Source organism: Indicator indicator, chromosome 7, assembly GCF_027791375.1.
Source record: "Indicator indicator isolate 239-I01 chromosome 7, UM_Iind_1.1, whole genome shotgun sequence".
NCBI lineage: Eukaryota > Metazoa > Chordata > Aves > Piciformes > Indicatoridae > Indicator > Indicator indicator.
The window spans coordinates 8,286,461-8,307,357 of NC_072016.1; the positions used below are offsets into that span (position 1 = coordinate 8,286,461).

A 20,897-nucleotide genomic window follows, 5' to 3' on the forward strand; every position below is an offset into this window, starting at 1 on the left:
CCCAATGACAGGACAAGGGGCAGTGGGTGAAAATTGAGGCATAGAACGTTCCATGGAAACAGGAAGAAGAGGTTTTTTTGCTGTGAGGGTGACAGAACACTGGAACAGGCTGCCCAGGGAGGTTGTGGAGTCTCCCTCTCCGGAGATACTCAAAACCCACCTGTATGCTCCTTTGTGATCTGCTCTAGGTGATCCTGCTCTGGCAGGGGGTGTTGGACTGGATAAGCTTTCCAGGTCCTTTCCAACCCCTAACATTCTGTGCTTTCGTGATAATCAAAGCATCTTCTCAACTAGCACGAGATGCAAGAGCTCCATCTAGACAAAAGGCAGCTGCTATACACCAATCCATCTATTTAAAATACTGTTTATTTGTGATTTAACATTAATTAGCATTACATCTATGAGCGATTTTCAGATAACATTTATATATTTTTCCACAGGACACAAGAGTTGGCTGGCTCATTCTTTACGCCAAAGCAAGTAAATAGAGGCATTAGCAAAAAGGTGCAAATAGTTCACGGTTGCATTTTAAAAAATATTTATGCACATTGCATTCATTTTTAGATATATTCTTAAAAAAAGTTATGAAAAGCGTAGTTCACAGGTTACTGTTTCTACATATGTTGTAATACAACACAAATAATGTAGAACATTAAAAAAACAAAACAAAACAAAACAGACCCCAGCAAAGTAAGCAACTGAAAGTTTCCACTATGATTATTAAAAACGCTGATTCCAGTATTTAGTGAGAGCTAGGAAATTGTTTCCAGGATCCATTCCAACGTCGCATTATCACACTGAACACGGTCAAAGCTAACCAGCCCCCTGAACATGCTATAATCAACATTGGGTTTTATTTTTTTGCATGCCAAACCACTCTCCAGCCATATTTAACAATTATATATTGCATAATATTTCAACTGGCAATTTAGGAATCGCATGGATCTTTAAGAAATAAAAATAAAACCAAAACTGAACTCCCTACTGCGAGGATGATTTACAGACTATTCGACACAGCGAAGAAGGAAAAAAAAAAACTCTATGTTAGCCTCTAGGTTTAGTTTGTATTTACAATACAGTAAAAGTACTAAAATGACAATATCAGTAAAAATGAGTAAGTGGCAGTACAGCCTTTACCCGTGGCACTAGGCTCTGATTTGCTCTGGGTTCATCCAAAGGACAACACAGATTCACGAGACCCTTTCAGAACTCAAAAGAAAGCCAAGGAGAAAAAGCAAACCCAGCCCAACCCAACCCACCCCAACGCGTTGCGCTCTGCATGAATCCGAACAAACGGTTTAAAACCTCTGCTATGGAAATGTCACTTTGCTGATTTAATAAAAAATATTCCACAATCTGCTATCGTATACTTGGAAAAAAAAATAATAATCACCCAGCTTTTTACTTTCTTTGTCTCTTCCTATTTTCTTTCTATTTCACTTTCCCTTTTACCAGTTTGTGTTTCCTTCATTTGGTTATGTTAAGAGATTATTTTTCTTCATTCATTAGCGATACCACGAGAGGAAAGAAAAACAGCCAAACAAACAAACACCACAAAAGCAACCCACATGTACTTTTTAAAATACAAATCCAGTTCAATTTTATATGCTTTTATCCTTTGATTTCTAAGCCCCTGGATTCCTGAATTATATTTAAGTATACTCGAAACCAAGCATTCTTAAATACACTCTACTGTTAAATGCTTGATTCACATGCTTATAATACCTTTATACTGAGCGGTATACAAACATTTGAACATATAAAATCTTTCTTTTTGTTTTGCCAGTTAAACTAAATTATCAATGTTAAGTGTATAAAATCCCCCTTTCTTGAAAAATAAGGGTTTCCCCACCCACCCCCCCCCCCCAAAACTGATAGAATAAAAAAGAAGTCTTCAAAAATTATATTTCACTAAAATGAAATATTTGGCAAAAAAGTCATCGAAGAATGGAATTCTTTAGACATTTTGTATAATTCCAAATAAACTTTCTCTTACAGTTCCCCCCCCCCTAATATTATGTGCCAGTGTATCATATTCTCTATGATCTAACCTTAAAAAAAAGAGATTTAAAGGTGTGCTGTTAATATGCACCCACTCCAACAGCGGTGCAGAAACAGAAAAGAGATGGTCAAAAAAACTCAAGATAAAAAAATGTTATGATCTGGTTACCAAATGAGACAGTAGTTTAAAAAAGTTACTCAGCTGTAACTTTAATAAAGACTTTTAACTGTACTGAGAATTTTAAGGTCTGCAAAATACTCCCAAGCAGAACTTGCTGCTGCATACTGGGATGGGATTTGATCTTGCTATGATGGCAACTGAGCACCTTCCAGTGTGCTTCGACGTGAAACTAACGAATGTTTCCAACCCTCATAGCAATTTTGGACACTTTTAGGTGAGAGATGAATTAATTTTCAATTAACATGAAAATTTTATTTTACCTTATTTTTGTTTGTTTGGTTTTTTAAATGTTTGGTTGGGTTTTGAATTCTTTTTTTTTTTTTCAAAGCAAAACCTCTTCCAGTTCCTTTTCCTTTAGGTTAAAAGTCCGTTTACTACACACCCCTAACACTAAGCTGTTAATGGTCAACTGAAAGGTTTAAAATGTGCAATGTCTCCTCACACCAGAACTGCACTCATGCTTCTACTTTCTCCTTCTTTTTACTCTTTTTCAGGAAGGATGGGGTGCGGAATTTCTTCTTCTTCTTTGATGGGGATTTGGAAGGTGACCCTTCAGGGGACAGGGCCTCTTCTATCTTTTCAGAGCTTTTAATTGTAATCTCTACGCTCTCCACAGTACTAGTGGTTAACTGACTGACTCTCTTGGTGAGATCCTCTTCCACATCATGGGCATCTTCCTTGCCGTTCACCACCACAACTGGCAGCTCCACAGACATTAAGTTAGCATTCTGGGTATAGAGATCTTCATGATTTTCTGAAAGAACAGGGAAATATGAAATTATTTATGCACGCCACCGTGCCAAAAGCCAGTAATGAAATGAAGTCTGCCAGTCTGCAAAGGGATCCAATGAATCAAGTCCTTAGGTGCAGCTTTTTCCCCCTTCATTTGTGCACACTTTGCTCGTTATAAACAAATGATGTGAAAATGTCATTGAAGCAAAATGGGCTGAAAAAAAGTTAACCTTAGCTCTGCCAGGCAGCTCAAGCTGTATACAACAGGTACAGACACAGCCTGCACAGCACATACATACAGTCTCAAGCATGCTCAGAATTACACCTTACTGCAAGAGACTGATTTATGAACATGCAGTCATTTCACACGGAAGTATTTAGAGCACTACCCACTCCAAATGCTGCCTTAGACTTTGCTGGAGAAGCCTCAGACAACAAATAAATCTAATCTTAACACTTCCAATAAAATAAAAACGTAACAGCTCTTTCCTCCACGTCATCGATATCTAAATTTCGATATACCCTGAGTTATTTTCTGCTTGTGAGAATTACACATTAGGAAAAGATTGGGGAAAAGAGTTTTCCAGAGTCCCACCCAGACTTGGTAAAAGAAGGCTCTTTTTGGCTCAACCAGTGAGTACAAAGGCTGCAGCAGAAGAGTGGCTGACTCAGGCTATCAGAGCCATTGGCATTGTACAGAAAGTCATGGAATACCTTCTAACTTTGATGGGACATTTTGCGGGGATTGAGTTTGTGACTGAATTTGTGACACAGATGAACCGTCATCTGAGAACAATTCCTGTTCAGCATCTGCAGGACAAGATTGCAGTTAGTAGCCATGCAAAAGTAAAAAGTCAAGTAAGAGTGTCAGTGCTAGTGCTACAAGACTTGCAGCTCTGCTAGCATTGTGTTGCTCATGCTGACAACCTCAGGAAGTTACAATACACAATTTCAACTCTCTGGGACTATGTATTTACACATTTTACCTGCTGACAAGCATTGTATATTAGTTTCTTAATAGAAAGCATTAAAAAGGGTGGCAGGACTGGATTCCAGGTAGCATGCCTCACCTAGCCACCAAGTCACACAGTTTGCTGTTAAGGTAAGCTATTACACTATGCCCAGAATGTGATATATATAGCAAAGTTGGTTTGTTGCACAGTATTAGTGAAGACAAGTGCATAGTAAGTGATAAAATAAAAATCAATCCTGAATTAGTAATTCCCTATGGAACAAAAGTACTGGAAGAAGGCATAAAAAGTGAAAGCAGGTGAGTCTTTCACATTGGGAAAATAAAGGAAGACTAAAAGAAGCCAAAACCAAACAGTTCCAGAAACTTCTGGAAAGAAGTTGTTACAAATGTGTCCTCAAGCCCACTGCAATTCAAGAGTCAAAAAATGGAGACCTAATCGGCATAGCTTTACCAAATGCAAAGTATTGTGGCACATTTCACTTTCCAATGAGTCTAGGAGCCTGTTCCTGTGAATTCTGATATCAGAACTGGCACGAAAAGAATCCAGAGATCACAGAGCTTTTTTTCTCCTTTGCCATGTGTTTCAGAATCCAAGCAGCAAAGATCACTTTTCAGAGTCCATCACCCAGATTACCTAGCAAGCTTCCACAATGAGGTGGAAGGTTACCAGACTGGTTGTGGAATTGTTATCCTTACAGGTATTCAAGGCTCAGCTAGACAGACCTGAGCAACTTGATCTAACTTTGAATTCAACTTTGAGGAGGAGGTTAGACTAAGATGACCTTCACAGACTCTTTCAACCTGCATTATTCCATGATTCTGACAGAAGAAGGAATTAAAAAGGGAAAAATAAATGAATCAATAAAGGTCATTATGTTAAAGTGTGGGTTTGAAACCCCATGTCTGCCCAGACCTTTCACTGCTTTAATTCTAACATTAACCAGAGCAGAAAAAGAGAACATTTCACAAAAGTCTCTACCATCCAGAGGAATGATCAGTTCTAAAGCAAAGAAGTGGCCAAAAATAAATATGCCGATAGCTAACATGCATACATTTGTTACAGCAGGTATTTTCACACTAGAAACGAGCTCGTTATTAAAATGCAAACCCCAACATCTAAAAATGCAGCACTGACCTTCTAACCCTTGCTGCTTGCGCTCAATTGTTTTCTTGTACTCTTCCAGTTCCTTTTCTGTGAGATGGCTGAATGGATTTGGTGGTGCTGGTGGTGCATGCTCATCATCTTCAAATTGCATTGGCTGGAAAAGAGAAACACACAACATTTAAATTAAAAAAGGAAAAAAAGAGAAGTAAGCAAGATGTACATGGCAAATCTCTCCTTTTAGCTCAACGTTTGGTGATACCAGGCTGGCAGAGAATACAGAAAAAAAAGCCTCACACGTGCATCCAGGCTAAAATGTTCCCATTTAATAAGCATTCAAATAGTAATGAACACTGACCACTGAGCTGTAAATCACCATCCTTTTGCAGCTGCACAATCATTATGTGAGGTTCTTTTGGTATCAAATGGAACAGCTAAAGGAGTAAAGAGCTGCCTCCAAAACTTACACTTCAGGGACTAACATAGTCTTCAGAGTTCTTTCAACAGGGATTCAACAAGAAGGCTTCAAACATTTTCTGCAAATGCCTCAAGTTCTAGGATTACTTATTTATTTATTTTTTGTGTGTGAGAGTGTGTGTGTGTGTAGGAAAGCAGCTGTGCTCACGCTCCAGTTTAAGAATCCAATTGGAAAAAACTCTTCTGAGATGACAAAATTCAAATTCTTTTCATATTGCAAGAAAACTCATTTGGAAAATACCTTCCCCCCCAAAAAAATAAATAAGCAAACTCAGAGTCATGTCAAAAGAATGTTAGAAACCAAAATGAGGAAACAGATGCATTAGCCCACAGATGATGGGAAGGAAACTCTTGAAACTATAAATTTCCAATTACAGTTCAGCACAGTTTGTTAAATACATTCCTAGTGATGTCTGTACTGTTTGGAAGTAAGGATTTATTACTCAAGATAAGATGGGGTGGACAAGAAACTGGGAACTCTCCCTTGCAATAACAAGTCTGTTCCCAACGTAAGCCGCTTTCTACCAGGTCCCATCCTTCCTTTTAAACTCAGTTATTTCCGAGTTTCCTTTAGCAGTGGTTTCCATTGACTGATGAAAGGACTATTTTTAGCACTATGCACTGCAAAGTTCATCACTTGCTAGCTTAAATGATCTTAGACAGGGGTCCTGCTTCATTAATATTAATGGCAGGCAGACCTAGCACGCAAAGCTCCATTTAAAACTAACACTTTAAACCTCTGAAATGAGACATGAACAGTTTGTACTATACATCCAAAACCTGGCACTAAAATAATCAGTTCTAACAAAAGCATTTAGAAAGAAAACAGCCCAAAGTGCCAAGACAGGCAGCCAAATCATCTAAATATATGTAAATCAATTAATTATGTCCTACTCACTGGACTTGGCTTTTTATCCACCACGATTCCAGCCAGCAGCTGAGACTGTGGTCCTGCAGTCTTTAGGTCATATCGGTTTTGCTCCCTTATCTATAGAGAAAAGAAATTGGGTTAGAAACAGATACTTCTCTTTCTGTGTCCATCAGCAGTGAATGGCTGGAAAATCAAGCTGCTGCACCTAAAAGTTAAGATCTCTCCTTCTAAATGCACTGCATATGCTGCTTAGCACTTTGAGTTCTCCCAAATAGCTGTCCCAGCTTCTGTGCTTTATGTAACTCAGTATTGAGAAATAAGCTCCAAGGAATAGTATGTCTCTCAACCTGTCCTCTCCTTCCCCCAAAATAAGCACTCCATGTTAAGGTATTAGACCTCTGTGAGCACAAAAGTTTCTGAAGTTTTTCCTCCTGTGAATACCTCACTGTTTTCCCCCAAGCCAATAGCCCCAGCTTCACATTGTCAATGCTTAAGAGACTGACAGATCAGATATAAACACAAATAAAGCTGAAAAAAAAATGTACAGAAGAAAAAGATAGGAATAAACTATCTAATGAGATGTGACATGTATGAATTTCAAAATCATTGTCTGGGACTTGTATTGGTAATCTCTAGATGATTAGAAGGTTCCTTTCCAGTTCTAAGGAAGGGAGTTGCTCCTTCTGACTCCAGTTGAGTCCCCACGGATACCAATATGATGCTTTCCAAGAAACAGCAAAATATGCAATCAAATGGAAAGTATCCTGAATATCTGCTAATATTGCTCTGCCTAGGGTGGAGTATTTGGTCAGTCTGACAGTCAGTGTCTTATGTGCTGGAAGGGAAAAGCAGTGAGATACTTGTGTTTACAGAGAGGTCCAACAATAACTGTCATTTTCTATTTTTGACAGCCACTGGGAAGCAAGACTGGACCACAGAAACCTCAGCCTAGTAAATGCTAGGAAAATTAATACAGAACAGGGTGAGATTACAGTCTGAGGTTGAATCATGCTATGGACGATGCACAGCAATTTAGTTCATGTTGACATTGACTAATCACCCACTAAAATATGTAATGCTAAATAGCAGGGACTACCATTTACAATCTATCATTTCCAGAGTTAACATTTGCCCTTCAAACTACTGCATTCAAATTTTACATATATATGAATCATAGAATTGTTAGGGTTGGAAGGGACCTCAAGGATCATCTAGTTCAAATCCCCCTACTATGGGTAGGGACACCTCATACTAGATCAGGTTGCTCAGAGCCACATCCAATCTGGCCTTAAAAATTTCCAGGGATGAGGCTTCTACCACCTCCCTGGGCAACCTGTTCCAGTGTCTCCCCACCCTCATGGTGAAGAACTTCTTCCTAACATCAGTCTGAATCTACTGTTGCACATGTATCTACAGACTTCATGTATAATGCAAAACCAGAGCATTTGAAAATGTTACTTCACTGCTGTGTTAAGTAATTACTTCAACATATAATTTTATTTGGAAATGTTACTGCTTTCATTCCATTACACTTTTTTACCTTATTTCTCTTTTCCAACACTTCACTTGGGTTTGTGTTTAGAGGAACAAATTGGTTTGGATCTTCAATTTTGATTGGTGTTCCTCCACTGATGGAGGAGTCATCAGCTTTCATCCACTTAAAGAAGAAGAAGAAAAGGCAGCTAAAAAACTCATCATGATGGAGAGAAACAATTCTCAGTATTGTCTCACTGTTAAAGAAGAGATATAAGGAAAAAACGTTCTGACTTTATTCTCAATTCCACATGACACCCACAAAATAATCCCAATTCTTTACAGGTCTGTGTGTTTGCCCTAAAGGATTTCAGTTGCTTTGAGCATGCATCATCAGCATTACTGTTGGGAAATACTGGAATACATTCCTGCGAAAGGCAGTGCTAGCTGTGTACTAATGCAGGCATATTTAGAAAGGATCTGGCATATAGATCCACCAGCTCCAGAACCTTTTAAATGCAGTCAGCTTCTGCCTCTGCTAATCACACACTTTGCAGCTTTTTCACCTCTGTAAGCAGGGTTTTGAGTCGGCCGCTGAGGATGTTTCTCCCAAAGGCTGCCAGCAGGTGGAGGTAACGCTTTTTTACTGTTGTACTATGCAACTGGGAGTAGCCTGAGAGCAAATACCATGGCTTCCTAACCCCACTAGAGCCACCTCTCTCCAGGCTGGAAACACAGTGAAGGCACCTTGGTGAGCCGCAAAAGAGGAAAAAAAAAAATCTTAATCATTAAAAGCAGTAACATGAACAGACTCCAAGTCTGTTTTCAGGAGGCTCACAAACATGAAAGGGGCAGTTAGAGATGAATCAAAGCACGTGTCTCCCATGTATAGGGAACAAACCATGAGCTATTTAAAAACGTTACAATGTTTGGTGGATAATTAACAGCTCAAAAAGAAGTGGCAGAAAACCTGTTTTCTACTTCAGGAATTAGAGCAGCTAGCAACAAAAGGGAAATGATTGTTAAATTTTATCATAAACTGTTACTTTTCCAATAAAACCCCTCTTTCCCTAACAGAGGGGCCTCTTAGTATTAATGTCATTTAGTCTCCCCAAAGCCTATTTTTACTTGCTTGATAAACTTGCTTGCTAATCTTGTTAAAGATTTCCTCATATAAACTATCTGTAATTTACTTTCAAGTAGTGCAAAAACTATGCCACTGTCTAAACCATCTACCTACCGTGATCTTAGTCCTGGGACTGGTTTCCCCGTTCCAGGACTCCTCAGGCACATTAACTTTCAAGTATGTGTTTGGAGAGTTCAGCCATCTTGTCTTTTCCCTCTGTTGCCTCTGAGCCAGGAATTTCAGGGGGGAAAGCGGGATTGTGTCATCTTCAAAGGAAAAAGCAGTCACAGTGGCTGGGATCTCAACATCACTCTTGTGTCTGGGTTTTTCCCTGACTAATGGTTGCCTATAGGCATAGCCAGTCCTGTATCCCTATAAAGAAGATAAAAGAGACCCAAAATATGTTAAAAAATTAAAATAAAACAGGAAATAGTACCCAAAAGAAGTCATGGAAGTTTTGTGCTGCCCTGTATGCATTAAACAGGTTCACTGAGCTGTTCAGAGAACAGGCTCATGGTGCTGTCTATCATTCCTCCATACTAATAACATTCAAGAGACTGTGCAGTAGCCATTGGACAGGATCCCACTTATACTTCACCTTCCTCCCACCTTTGTGGATGCATGACCACCAAATGGCCTCCTGCTCAGGTTATGACCTAGGTAGGTCATGAGAACATTTATCTGCCTTGCACAATGGCACATCCTAGTTCATGACACTCCCTCATTCCTCACTCTGTTTGCATTGCAGGCTGTTCCAGCATGCAGTGCAGTGAGATGGACATTTCAAACACGTAACAAGTGATCACCTTATTTCCTAATTTTCCAGCTAATAACAAAATATAGAGGCAATCTGCCATGTCTATTTACTAGATGGTGATTAAAACATATTTCTACTATTAAGCTACTATAAAGTGCAAACATGATTCTGAGATGGGATAGACAAAATCTAAGTTCAAAATATAGATTCTTACCAAGACAGAATAGTACTGTCAGATACAATGATAAAATAAAACCTAAGCTAAGCAGAAGGTATTTCACAGAAGGTATTTCATATACAATAAAAAATATTCTTCATTTGCAAACTCAGAGACCAGAAAAAAAAATAATAATTAGCTTTGCAGAAGCTGTTCCTACAACTCAAAGGAGACTATGTGGCCAATGTCATTGATGTGCTCTCACCAGGTTGTCCAGCATCCTCATGAGTGCTTCAAATTCTTGCTCCCCAACTTTCCACTTGTGCTGCGAAGCCATATTAACTCCACCTCCTCCAGTTGCTGCCACACCATGTGTGGAAGGCTTGAACTTCTGCAGATCCAGTACTAGGAGATTGTCTACCCCACCTGCTCCAGCTAATGCATGGACCTAGAGACATCAATAAGGGCATTTCATTTGTGGGAAAAAAAAACCAAACCAAAACAAAACAAAAACTTTCACACTCTTCACTTTTCTGAATTCACAGGAGAAACAAACCTGAACACATGCTGCAGTTATTTCTCAGGCTAGTCTCGTGCAAAAAAGTATTAAAATAGTGACTCTTAAGAAAAAGGATGATAATACCTACTAATAATTGCACTGTAAATGGAGTAAACTCAAACCCTAGCTTTCAGAGTACCTCATAAAGGTTTTTCTGCATCATGAGGCTAAATTGTTTTTTTTTTTATATCCCTTTCAAGATGAATGAGTGATTGAACTTGAAATAAATGGCTGAGTAAAAGAGGCAAGGAAAGGATTGCTCTGTGACCTGAGCTAGATTGTGTGGTCCTGCTCTGGCAAGGGTGTTGGACTCGATCTATTTGGGTCCTTTCCAACCCCTGACATCCTGTGACCCCATGGTTGAAAGACTGCCATTTGCACCTCCTAATGCCTACCTAGGAGGACAGGATTCACTGGAGAACAAGTATGAGCAAAGTGGAGTATCTAAGGACAGATTTAAAAGTTATGGAAGGTGGGGACATTCAGTGGTCTCTCTCTGGAATCTAGGTATTATCCATGACATAACTAGGTAGACAAAACAAAACAACTGATTTTGGGACTCAGATTATCTTTAAATGTGCTACCCTCTGCCATTGCTCCAAAGACCTTCTGTTTATTTAGTTTTACGAATCTTTGTGATCACAGGGAGAAGCTTTTTTTTTTTTTTTTTAAATTTTGTCACAACATTCAGCTTTGATAAATGAGCTGTTGACAGATCTTAAGTCACACTGCCCCATGCAGCAAGTCCCAGCAAATCTATTATCTGACAGATTCTCTCCTTGAAGCTCACACTCCACAGCATGGAACACAACCTGTGCCCTTTGGAGTGGAGCAACACCAATACTCATTCAAGGAAGAGTGATACAGTATTTGTGCTGTTCCTTCTATGTTCCCCTGGCTATTCCAGTTTCTCTCACTTTGGCCTGGCACATGATTGCAGGATTCCACAACCCCAAGTATTTTGTTAATTAGAGATCTTCCTATCTGGGATGTAATCTAGAACTCAGCAGCAGAAGTGTTTGAAATCAAATACAGATAAATTCTCTCTTACCTGTGTTTCACAGGCCAGCTGCACATTGAAAATATAGTGGAATGCTTCTTCCAGTGTCTCTCCTAGTGCTACCACACCATGATTTCTCAAGACTAATACCTAGTAAATGAAGACACTAATGTTAAATGGTAGAAACTGGCACAGTACATGAAAATCGTTTATGAAGAACTTGAATGAGGTTGAATACCTTGCAACTGGGTCCAAGAACCTTCTGAAGCTGAATTCTCTCTTCCTGTTCATCAAGAGACCCTTGGTAGTCATAGTAAGCAACATCTCCCAGAATCAGAGCCTCTTGTGATATGGGAAGGATGCCACACTTCATAGAGGAAACCTGTTTCAAGAAAATGAAGTACTAATAATTAGGGAAAAAAATTAAACTCTTAAATCCCACATCTCAGCCATGCAAGCCTCAGCAGGATGTACTTTGTTTCTTTGCTAGAAAACAGAACTCTTCATAGTGAAAACTTAGAAACAATCAATACTTCCCTACTGCCTTAATCTAATTTGGAATGGGGTGACAGAGCTGTTGCTATCCAATCTTGGGACAGATAATTATAGCAAAAGATCAATCATCCCAACTAAGTTATTTTTTGTGGCTTTTACTGCTGTTTAATTCTCAGCATAAGCCTGCTTAATGGCTTTTTCTTCTTTCCCACATTTACAACTCGAAAAAACCCTAATACAAAAGAACTTACCCATAGCTTTTTTTTTTTTTTGTCTGTAGTCAAGGAATGCATATGTATGCATTTACATATATTGACATAAAATAATACACATTTATCTCAAAACAGTTCTTTCAAGTCTCCTTGTATTTTTATCCTTGTTACACATAACATCTTTTAACTTATGTTAACTGTGACTTTTTAAGAGTGAGGTAAATCCAAACAGAACATAACTGCTAATTCAGCCACCAACAAATGGAGTTGCATAATGCAAATTAGGATGTATACAGCATGCTATGTGCACTAAGATGCTATAAATGAAGCTTGTGTAAACTATACACTTTACAGCCTCCCCAATCCAAGTATAACTGTATCTGAGCATCAGTTTATTCCTGTCCATTTCACTGTGGTGGCCCAGCCCTCTTTCTCTGCTTATTTAATAACCTCACACCTCCCTTTACCAGTGTAGAATCGATGCTAAAACCAAAAATAGAATCATAGAATCAAGAAGGCTGGAAGAGACCTCAAAGATCAGTGATTCAGATTCAGAAATGTGCTTTAAATTCATGAGGTAAACCAAACCTGTTTTCTTTTACTCTCTACACTAGAAGGAATACTTACAGCTGCTGTGGCAGGGGTATGTATGTGTATTACACATTTGACATCAGGGCGTGTGGAGTAGATGGCCACATGTGGACTGAATCCTGCATTGTCAATACTTAGAGTTGTGCTTCCCTGGTCAACTACATCTCCTAGGATGTTTACTTTAACCTGGAAAAGTCAAACAGAGGAACAATACTCAGAAAATTGGCAACAACTGCCATTATCTACAAATTACTCTCCCTTTCTCACTTAGTACCCAATTTCCCCACACGTATTTAGGGCTCAGAGCACGAATAAAGGAGAGTAGCCATGAATCTGTGTGTCAATAAACCACCCTGCTGTCCAAGCCCTTGACAGCTGTTGGAAGTCCAGCCATGGAAGAAATAAAGATGAGACCTGATACAACATATTTTCCTCTCTGAAGAAAATTCAGCCTCTCAGAAATTTCCATTAAGGGAATTAAATGCATAGGGAGTTTTCAGTTTAATGGAAGCATTAATATAATCATTCCACACTCAACAAAACACAACAGCAGGGTCGTATCAGGTCTTGCTCTCATGTTTGTATTTTGAGTCTGTGTTTGCTGGTGTAATGCTATCAGTCTCAGTCTGCTACCCCTTTCAACTGGAGGTAGTTTCTTTGTAGATAGATACTAACATGAAGAACATATGGCATGTTCTGCACCAAAAGATGTGTGACTTGCAGCTACCATTGCCTAAACACCAATCTGTAACTTCACTCAGCTCCTTTGCTGTGCCTGGGGAAAATTACACAACTTCATTTCCCCACTTGTAAAGAGAAGAGCTGAGTCTACTAACACACCTCCTACAAAGTCATTTCATATGTATTACCATATTGTCAGGTTATAAAAGGTTGCTGTTACACTGAGGCTATTTGATGAGCTTCATCAGGGAGAAAACAAAACTTTGCTGCTCCACATTGAAGCTGAAGACAAAGGAACAGAAAGCAAAGCTAAACTCCAAAAGAAATGCTGAGGACAAAGGATGTTGTATCCAAACAGTTAATCAGCTCTTTATTTAGTGGGTAAAGATTGGGAAAAAAAAAAAAAAAAAAAAAGCAAAACCCACCAAAAAGCAAAACCACCAAAAAAACCCTCCAGCATTATTCTATGATATAGTTTAGAAATCCCTTTTAACAGCCATGTAAGGTCCTTCAGAAAACAGGCTGAGCCTTGCTAGTTAATATAGCAGGTGAATCACATACCAAATTAGAAGCTGAAGCTTCTGAGAAGGACAGACCTCTTGGAATGATTAAAATATGGTCATGTTCTTTGCTTACTCTTACCTGCAAAGGAGGAAGAAAAGGGATTACCAATGTATTTTTGAATTCACATTATTCAGATGGAAAATTATTTTTAATGAATAGGTAAGACTCCAAATAAAATATCTGACTGTCTAAAATACTTACTGTGATATAGGCATTTGGCAAATGTGCCCACCCAAACAAGTCAGCCAATCTATATAAACTGGCTAGCTTGCAACGAGTAAGTTTCTCTCCTTTAACAAATGAGGAGGTATCTATCCCAGGTAGGTCATTGATTGGTGTAATCATTCCATGGCCTGCAAAACAGGTTAAAAAGATGAGGGCCAGTCAGACAATTAAATCATTTCTAGCTCTGCCATGATCTTCCAGAAGCAGCATGTTTAAACTGTTAGCACAGCAGTAGCAGCTATTGTTAGACTGGAATTGCACTGCTGGGATTTCTAAGGTCTTTATGGAAAACTTCTGTTACTTTAAGACAATAGGAATCATATCCCCAAATTAAGTCTTCATCTCTTTTTCAAACACAAGAGAGGTGAAATAAAGGTTTCCTTTGAAGTACCCTTTGGATTTGGATCTCTCTCCTGATGCAAGAGCCTATAAAGGACTGGGACTGTGCTTTAAGGTGTTTGCCACTAATGAAGTATTTTTACATGTTACTTTGAAAAGTACAGGAGAACACATTCATGCTGAACTTCTGACACCAGTATAAATAATTTAAAGAGATATCTCAGTCTTAGCACTTTGATTTAGTCCTAATGGAGAAACTGAGATTAGAGTAAGAGTTCTCAAACCCTTAAACAGAAGGGATCATGTCTTCACACAAAAGTCACAAAGACTGATTTATCTCTGACTTGTGTCTAGATAAACATATTCTTCTCCTCTTCACAAATACATGATGTCCCTTTTGAGAGCTACAGCTCTTGCTTACAGGGAGAGTTATGACCAGAAGTCATTCTGGTTTTCAACAAAAAGACTTTGATATTAGTCACCCTGTCCTGACCCCTGGACAAATGCATCAGACAACAGCCAGACCCACAGCCTCACTAACCAGAGATGTGGAGATAAGACTTTTGGTGGCTTTCTGTTGTTTTCTTTCACTTGTTTTGTTAAAATGAAATCTGAAACACTATTTTGGGACCAGTTCTCAAAAGATGCTGTCAGCTGCCAGTATACTTCAGGCTTGTAAGCTCTCATATGATGTCCACCCACTGAACTGAAATCGACTTTAACGTTTCAGTGCTTCCTGAGTTGGAAAGAAGAACTTGGGTGTTAACTGAAAGATTCTAGTGACATCTTCATAACTAGAGTGCACACTACAAATTGTTTTTAAATGTGGGAGCTGTTTGAGTAATGATTCAGTTTGCCAGGCTATTCTACTCCCTCTATTTTTTTTTTGTTTTTAATTGCAACAGTAGAAAAAGAAACAATTTAAAGGTTTATGTATTTCACATCTCAGTTTATGCTCATGCTAGGCTAACAGTAACAGGGTACAGCATTCTGTTCCCCATCTCAGTAAAACTTTTGTTAGTGAATTCTAGAATAACTGAGCATAAGGGACTCCAAACATTTTGGATATTAAACAAATTAAAAACTCTGAAAGAAAAAAAAAGCCTAAAAAGGAAAGTTAAGGTCTGTACTACCTTGCAGCTGAAACAAGCTCTGAGAGCAAACTGTGACAGAACTCCTGAAAAAGGAGATCCCAGCATTGGTAAGCCCTGGTGGTAATAAAATAATTAAAAAAAAGAAAAAAAGAAAAAAAGAAAAAAGATAGATAAAAAGTGCAATTTGAATTCACTTACTGAGTGAAGATGAGGAAAAACCTGAAAAAGAGCTTGCTGTAATGTAGTCAGCAATCTGCTGTAATGCAAGCAGTCCAGTGGGGTTATTTCCCTTCTTCATCTGTTCTTGAATAAGGCATTCCAGATCTTCTCTAAAGGCCTGTAGAAACATTTGAAAATCATCAAGGAAACCTGGCTTTGACAGAAATAAGATTATTATAGGTGGGGCTGGTAGCTTTGCCTGTTATTAATGTTACGTGAAACTTCCCCTCGGACCTTGTTTTTAGTTGCTTATAACTTTGCCAAACTGTAACCTTTTGACCTAAATTATATATGCTAAGTACGGGCAATTTGGGAGGTGGGAGGAAGGAGTTTGGTCACAGCAGGTTAACTATTTCCCAGAACAAGAAAATGTAAAATGTATTTTTGTGAATGATAACAGACCCTCCCCCCCCACACACACTTTTTAGCAACAATTAAAGAGTCCTCCATATTTTGGAAGAGGCACCTGAAATTTGATCAGGATATGTTGTTTTTAGTGCTGAATACTTTTAAACTCTGTAATCCCCCCTGGAAATCCATCCTAATGTGATAAAGTTATAAACAACTGGAAAACTGGAGCTCATCCATGCTCAAGAAGTATCACTGACAGGCAAAAACTAGAAGGAATGCTGGGATATCTTCTCCTTTCCATTTCTTTCCTTCTCCCAGAAGAATGAAAAACCCATCCCCTTCTCCTGTATAAAGTGTCCATAACCCCAGGAGATAAACGCTTGCAGAAGATATAATGAAAAGGTTTTCACAGCATCAAATTTAATATAGTAGGCAGTGTGGGCAAAGCCTGCTCCTGGATGAACTGCTATCCACAACAAATGCCTGTCCTAGAACTGCTTCAGTACTCACTTTTCTAGATTAAGTAAATTCCACTCCTTTCCTTACAGGTTATATTTTCTAACCCTCTCATTAGTTCTTGGCAGCATTTTCCAGCTTTTGCCTGAACCAGCAGTACACAAAGCTGCACACACCATGAGCTGAGCTATATTGTGAATGTTCTTGCTGGTTAATTCCAGAAAGACATTTGGTGTCTTTACCACGCAGCTGGCTCCTATTATAACTCCAGGCTACTCCCTCTGTGTAATTGCTCCTTTCACTTTGCCTTCCTTAGCAGAGGACTTGTTCTCAATTAAAAAAAGAAAATAGTTCTGCATGGCAAAAGGAATTTCTTCACTGAATTTTAATCCAGCCTTCCAAAACACTCCATTTATGAGGTCAAATCCATCACTCTCATGACATAGCCTGTTTGTTAATGAGTTTTGACTACAAGAGAGTGCTACTAGACTCCCAGAAAAACATTCTCAAGACTCCGCTTGTTATGGCCTCTCAGCTGGACAGCTCAGCATCTGTAAGAACATTTGAATTTCCAAGTTTTCAGACACTCAGGATCTTCCTTAGAGGAATTTTGTCAGGATTGTGTGCACCTTACACTTGGCAGATTTCCAAAAGTCTCTAAAAATTCACATGGCCTGACTATGCAGCAACCTGTTACATGGATCTCTCAGTGTAGACCAGACTATGCATCCTGCATCCTCCAAACAGCTGAACAACCTCTTGCTAGCCTGAAGATACACAGATTTTTCTCTTTGATGCCTGCTGTAGGTAAGATCTATGCAGAAGGGGAAAGATGCACATGGGGGAAAGGAGAGAAGAAACATGGAATTGATGAGGAAAGGAACCTTGCTGGGAATGGGGGAAAACAAGTAAAGATATGGGAGGTGCATCAGCATTGAGCAGTCAGAAGGGAAACTGATGAGATGTGTTTATGGGCACACAATTGCCAGAAAGGCAAACAAGGGTTTCTAGAAAACAGCAAGTGGTTAGAAAAACCACCCTGACTTTCAGCCCTCATCTCTCAGCAGATGAATGTGAAACCCATACTTTTCAAGCAGATTCAGCTCTCAGGATGGCCATCATCAGGACTCCACGTGTTCCAATGGCAATGAGCAGTGTCCCCAGCCTGGAACCTGAATATGGCTGCAAGCCCAGACTGCTGAAAGTCAGAGATGCAGAAGATGACCCTCCTGCACACAGATAATAACCTTTAAGCATACCACAGTCATTTTGTCCCTGTGCCTCATTTGGCACACAGTGGCTAGTTCTCAGTAGAGAAAAAAAATCAGTATTTTTTCTTGTTCTCATGGCTAAGCTTAGGCCTTTTTGTTGTTGTTGTTGCATGCTACTGGTACTCCGTGGCATGACAAGGATTATTTATCTGACAAGACTTTCCCTGGGCAGATAATTACTCTAAAACCAAGTGCTCAATAAGCACGAACTTACTAATCTCCAAAACACACCTTTAAGGTGCAGTAGGGCCCTGTCATCATTTCCACAGAGCAGCAGGGAGGAGGCTGAGGTTAGATGCTTCCACCAATTTGGTACATTCATGCTGAGGTCCAGAGCCCTGTTGGACAGTGAGCAGCTTCTTGCATACTCAAAGCACAACCCTCAGTGAAAACTCAAGTGCAGGACTGAGTGTTTAATGTGCTGCTGTGCTTCAGGGTAACAAGGGGAATACACCAAAAATCACAATCTGAATAACCAGGAAACAGGTTGGTTAGAACCTGAATCTGAGCAACTCTCACCACAAAGTGGTTTGGAATGAAACCCAGATGCACTTAATTTAGACAATCCCCTATAGAAGACAAAGACTTTTCATGTAACTAGAGGAAAGCATTTTGGTGGTTGAACAGCTCACAGTGCATAGAATCACACAGAATCACAAAATGGTTTGGGTTGGAATGGAGCTGCAAAGGTCATCTAGACCAACCCCCTCTGCAGTAAGCAGGGACATCCTCTATTAGATCAGGTTGCCTAGAGCCCTGTCAAGCCTAATCTTGAGTATCTCCAGGGATGGGGCCCCAACCACCTCCCTAGGTAGCCTGTTCCAGTGCTCCACTATGCTCATGGTAAAAAAAAAAAAAACAACTTGTTCTTAACATCCATAGGGGAAAAAAGAAAAAAAAAAGACTCAAGGTCCTACCTTTGATTTCTACTAACCTGCTTGAAAGGTCAAAAAATGTAGAATAACATCAGAGGTGCTTCCTTGACCCTTTGCCCATCATCTCCTTCATCTTACAGAAGGCTTCTTCACTAAGAAAATCCCCCAAACCCAAATCCATAAAACAGGCTTTCTAGCACTAGTTATCACAGTATCCCAGCATATCAGAGGTTGGAAGGGAACTCAGGAGATCATCAGATCCAACCCCTCTGCCAGAGTAGGATCACTTAGGGTAGTCTGCACAGGAATGCATCCAGGTAGGTTTGGAAAGTCTCCACAGAAGGAGTTTCCACAACCCCCCTGGGCAGCCTGTTCCAGGGCTCTGTCACTCTCACTGTAAAGAAGTTTCTCCTCATGTTGAGGTGAAATCTTCTATGTTCCAGTTTGAAGCCATTGTTCCTTGTCTTATCACTGTGAACCACTGAAAAGAGCCTGGCCCCCTCCACTTGACACCCACCCCTCAGATATTGATAGACATTGATCAGATCCCCTCTCAGTCTTCTCTTCTCCAGACTAAACAGCCCCAGGGCTCTCAGTCTCTCTTCTTAGGGGAGATGCTCAAGTCCCCTAATCATCCTTGTGGCTCTCTGTTGGATTCTCTCCAGCAGGTCTCTGTCTCTCTTGAACTGGGGAGCCCAAAACTGGACACAGTATTCCAGGTGTGGTCTCCCCAGGGCAGAGTAGAGAGGTAGAAGAACTTCCCTAGCCCTGCTGGACACACCTTTCTTGATACATCCCATGCCAGGGTCAGCTCCCTTTTCTGCTGATGGTTCACCATGAGGCTATAGTTTTATGGCTCTTTGTCCCTCTAGTACTGTGATCCATTAAGAATGGAGAGAGCCAATGACTGGCTAATATATTTCATCAACAAGCTACACCAACTCTTATTTTCAAGTTCTGTCATTCCAGGATATTAAATTACTTTACAAGTATTCCTGAAAGAGACCCCCCTGCAAGAAAGTGCTGCCATTTCACACTCTGCAAGGCTGAAATGCTCTTTCACTCTTGTTTACAATACGTACATAAAGAAACTGCACATTTGTGGTCTCCTGGGGGCCGTATGGAAGGCAGAATTCACGGAATTCATGGAAGCATTTGCTTGGGAGGAGATGGAGCAAAACAGTTATCTGCATTACATTAAATGGCACACTTCAACAAGGACAATAAAAATGATCTGCAAAAACATTCACACTAAGCTCTTATTAGTCATATTCAGATTTTTTTTTTTAACCCCTCTAGGAGTAATGTTACTTCCAGAGCAGAAAGAAGGTACTATAATGTATTTTGGGCTTTCCCCCCCCACCCCCTAGATTTTTTTTTTTTAATTGTCTTTTTCATTCTGCTTTCTGCTTGTGCTATTTTCATTCTTCTGAGCTCAGTTTTGCTCTCTGATGCTAACTGTAGTAACTCATATACTTGCTGAGGCTACTATAAATGAGGATTTGGTGTTGGAGCAAGGATGTTGTTAAACTGAACAAGCAGCTTCCCTTAAAAATAATTTAAGAAATAACAGAAGACAGGTACGAGCCAGGGCAAGGAACAAATAAGGAGATTTGAGATAAGCTGTAAAACAGAGTTAAGGCTATAGAAGAAGGGATAAAGTATGCAATTTGTCCCCATGCCAGTGCACAACAGTGTTTTTTAGCAGACTGCAGCTTTCAGCATGTCACACACATGACTCATGCACGTTCCTCCATGCACACTTATGAATATTTCAATACCTTTGGCTCACTGCTACAGACATTTAAAACTCAGATCTGTATGCTCATAGATAACCATCCCACATATGCTAACACAACCTTCCTCCAATGCTGGTCATTCCTGATGGGCTCATACAAAGGCCATGACCTTCTTCTGGACAACAATTTACCTTGAATACTAGCCCATTAAGTGAATGATGTTTATTGGAGCCATACTGGTTTCTTTAAAGACTACCCAGGACTCTGATTTTGGGGACTGATCCATTCAGCAACAGGAATCTGCTTTTGAAAAACCCAACTGCAGCCTGAAGACCAAGCAGTTTGGTTTTGCTTCAAAATCATGAGAGTACAACAC

At 39.7% G+C, this 20,897-nt stretch overlaps 1 protein-coding gene across 2 annotated transcripts in view; it reads right to left on the minus strand.

Annotated features, from left to right (window-relative positions):
- Positions 1–1,945: 1,945 nt before the first annotated feature.
- ADD3 (adducin 3) overlaps positions 1,946–20,897 on the minus strand; it is a 30,448-nt gene continuing 11,496 nt past the window's right edge. The window contains exons 2-14 of one of the 2 annotated variants that reach the window (XM_054382649.1): positions 15,809–15,947; positions 14,154–14,305; positions 13,950–14,030; positions 12,744–12,893; positions 11,648–11,791; positions 11,461–11,559; positions 10,116–10,298; positions 9,051–9,308; positions 7,878–7,994; positions 6,365–6,454; positions 5,023–5,146; positions 3,629–3,724; positions 1,946–2,936 (exon numbers count right to left, since the gene is read on the minus strand). In XM_054382649.1, coding sequence (XP_054238624.1) covers positions 2,638–2,936; positions 3,629–3,724; positions 5,023–5,146; positions 6,365–6,454; positions 7,878–7,994; positions 9,051–9,308; positions 10,116–10,298; positions 11,461–11,559; positions 11,648–11,791; positions 12,744–12,893; positions 13,950–14,030; positions 14,154–14,305; positions 15,809–15,947 — 1,932 coding nt within the window. In that variant the 3' untranslated portion in view covers positions 1,946–2,637. The remainder of the gene's footprint in view (positions 2,937–3,628; positions 3,725–5,022; positions 5,147–6,364; positions 6,455–7,877; positions 7,995–9,050; positions 9,309–10,115; positions 10,299–11,460; positions 11,560–11,647; positions 11,792–12,743; positions 12,894–13,949; positions 14,031–14,153; positions 14,306–15,808; positions 15,948–20,897) is intronic. The other variant, XM_054382651.1, reaches the window with a different exon arrangement.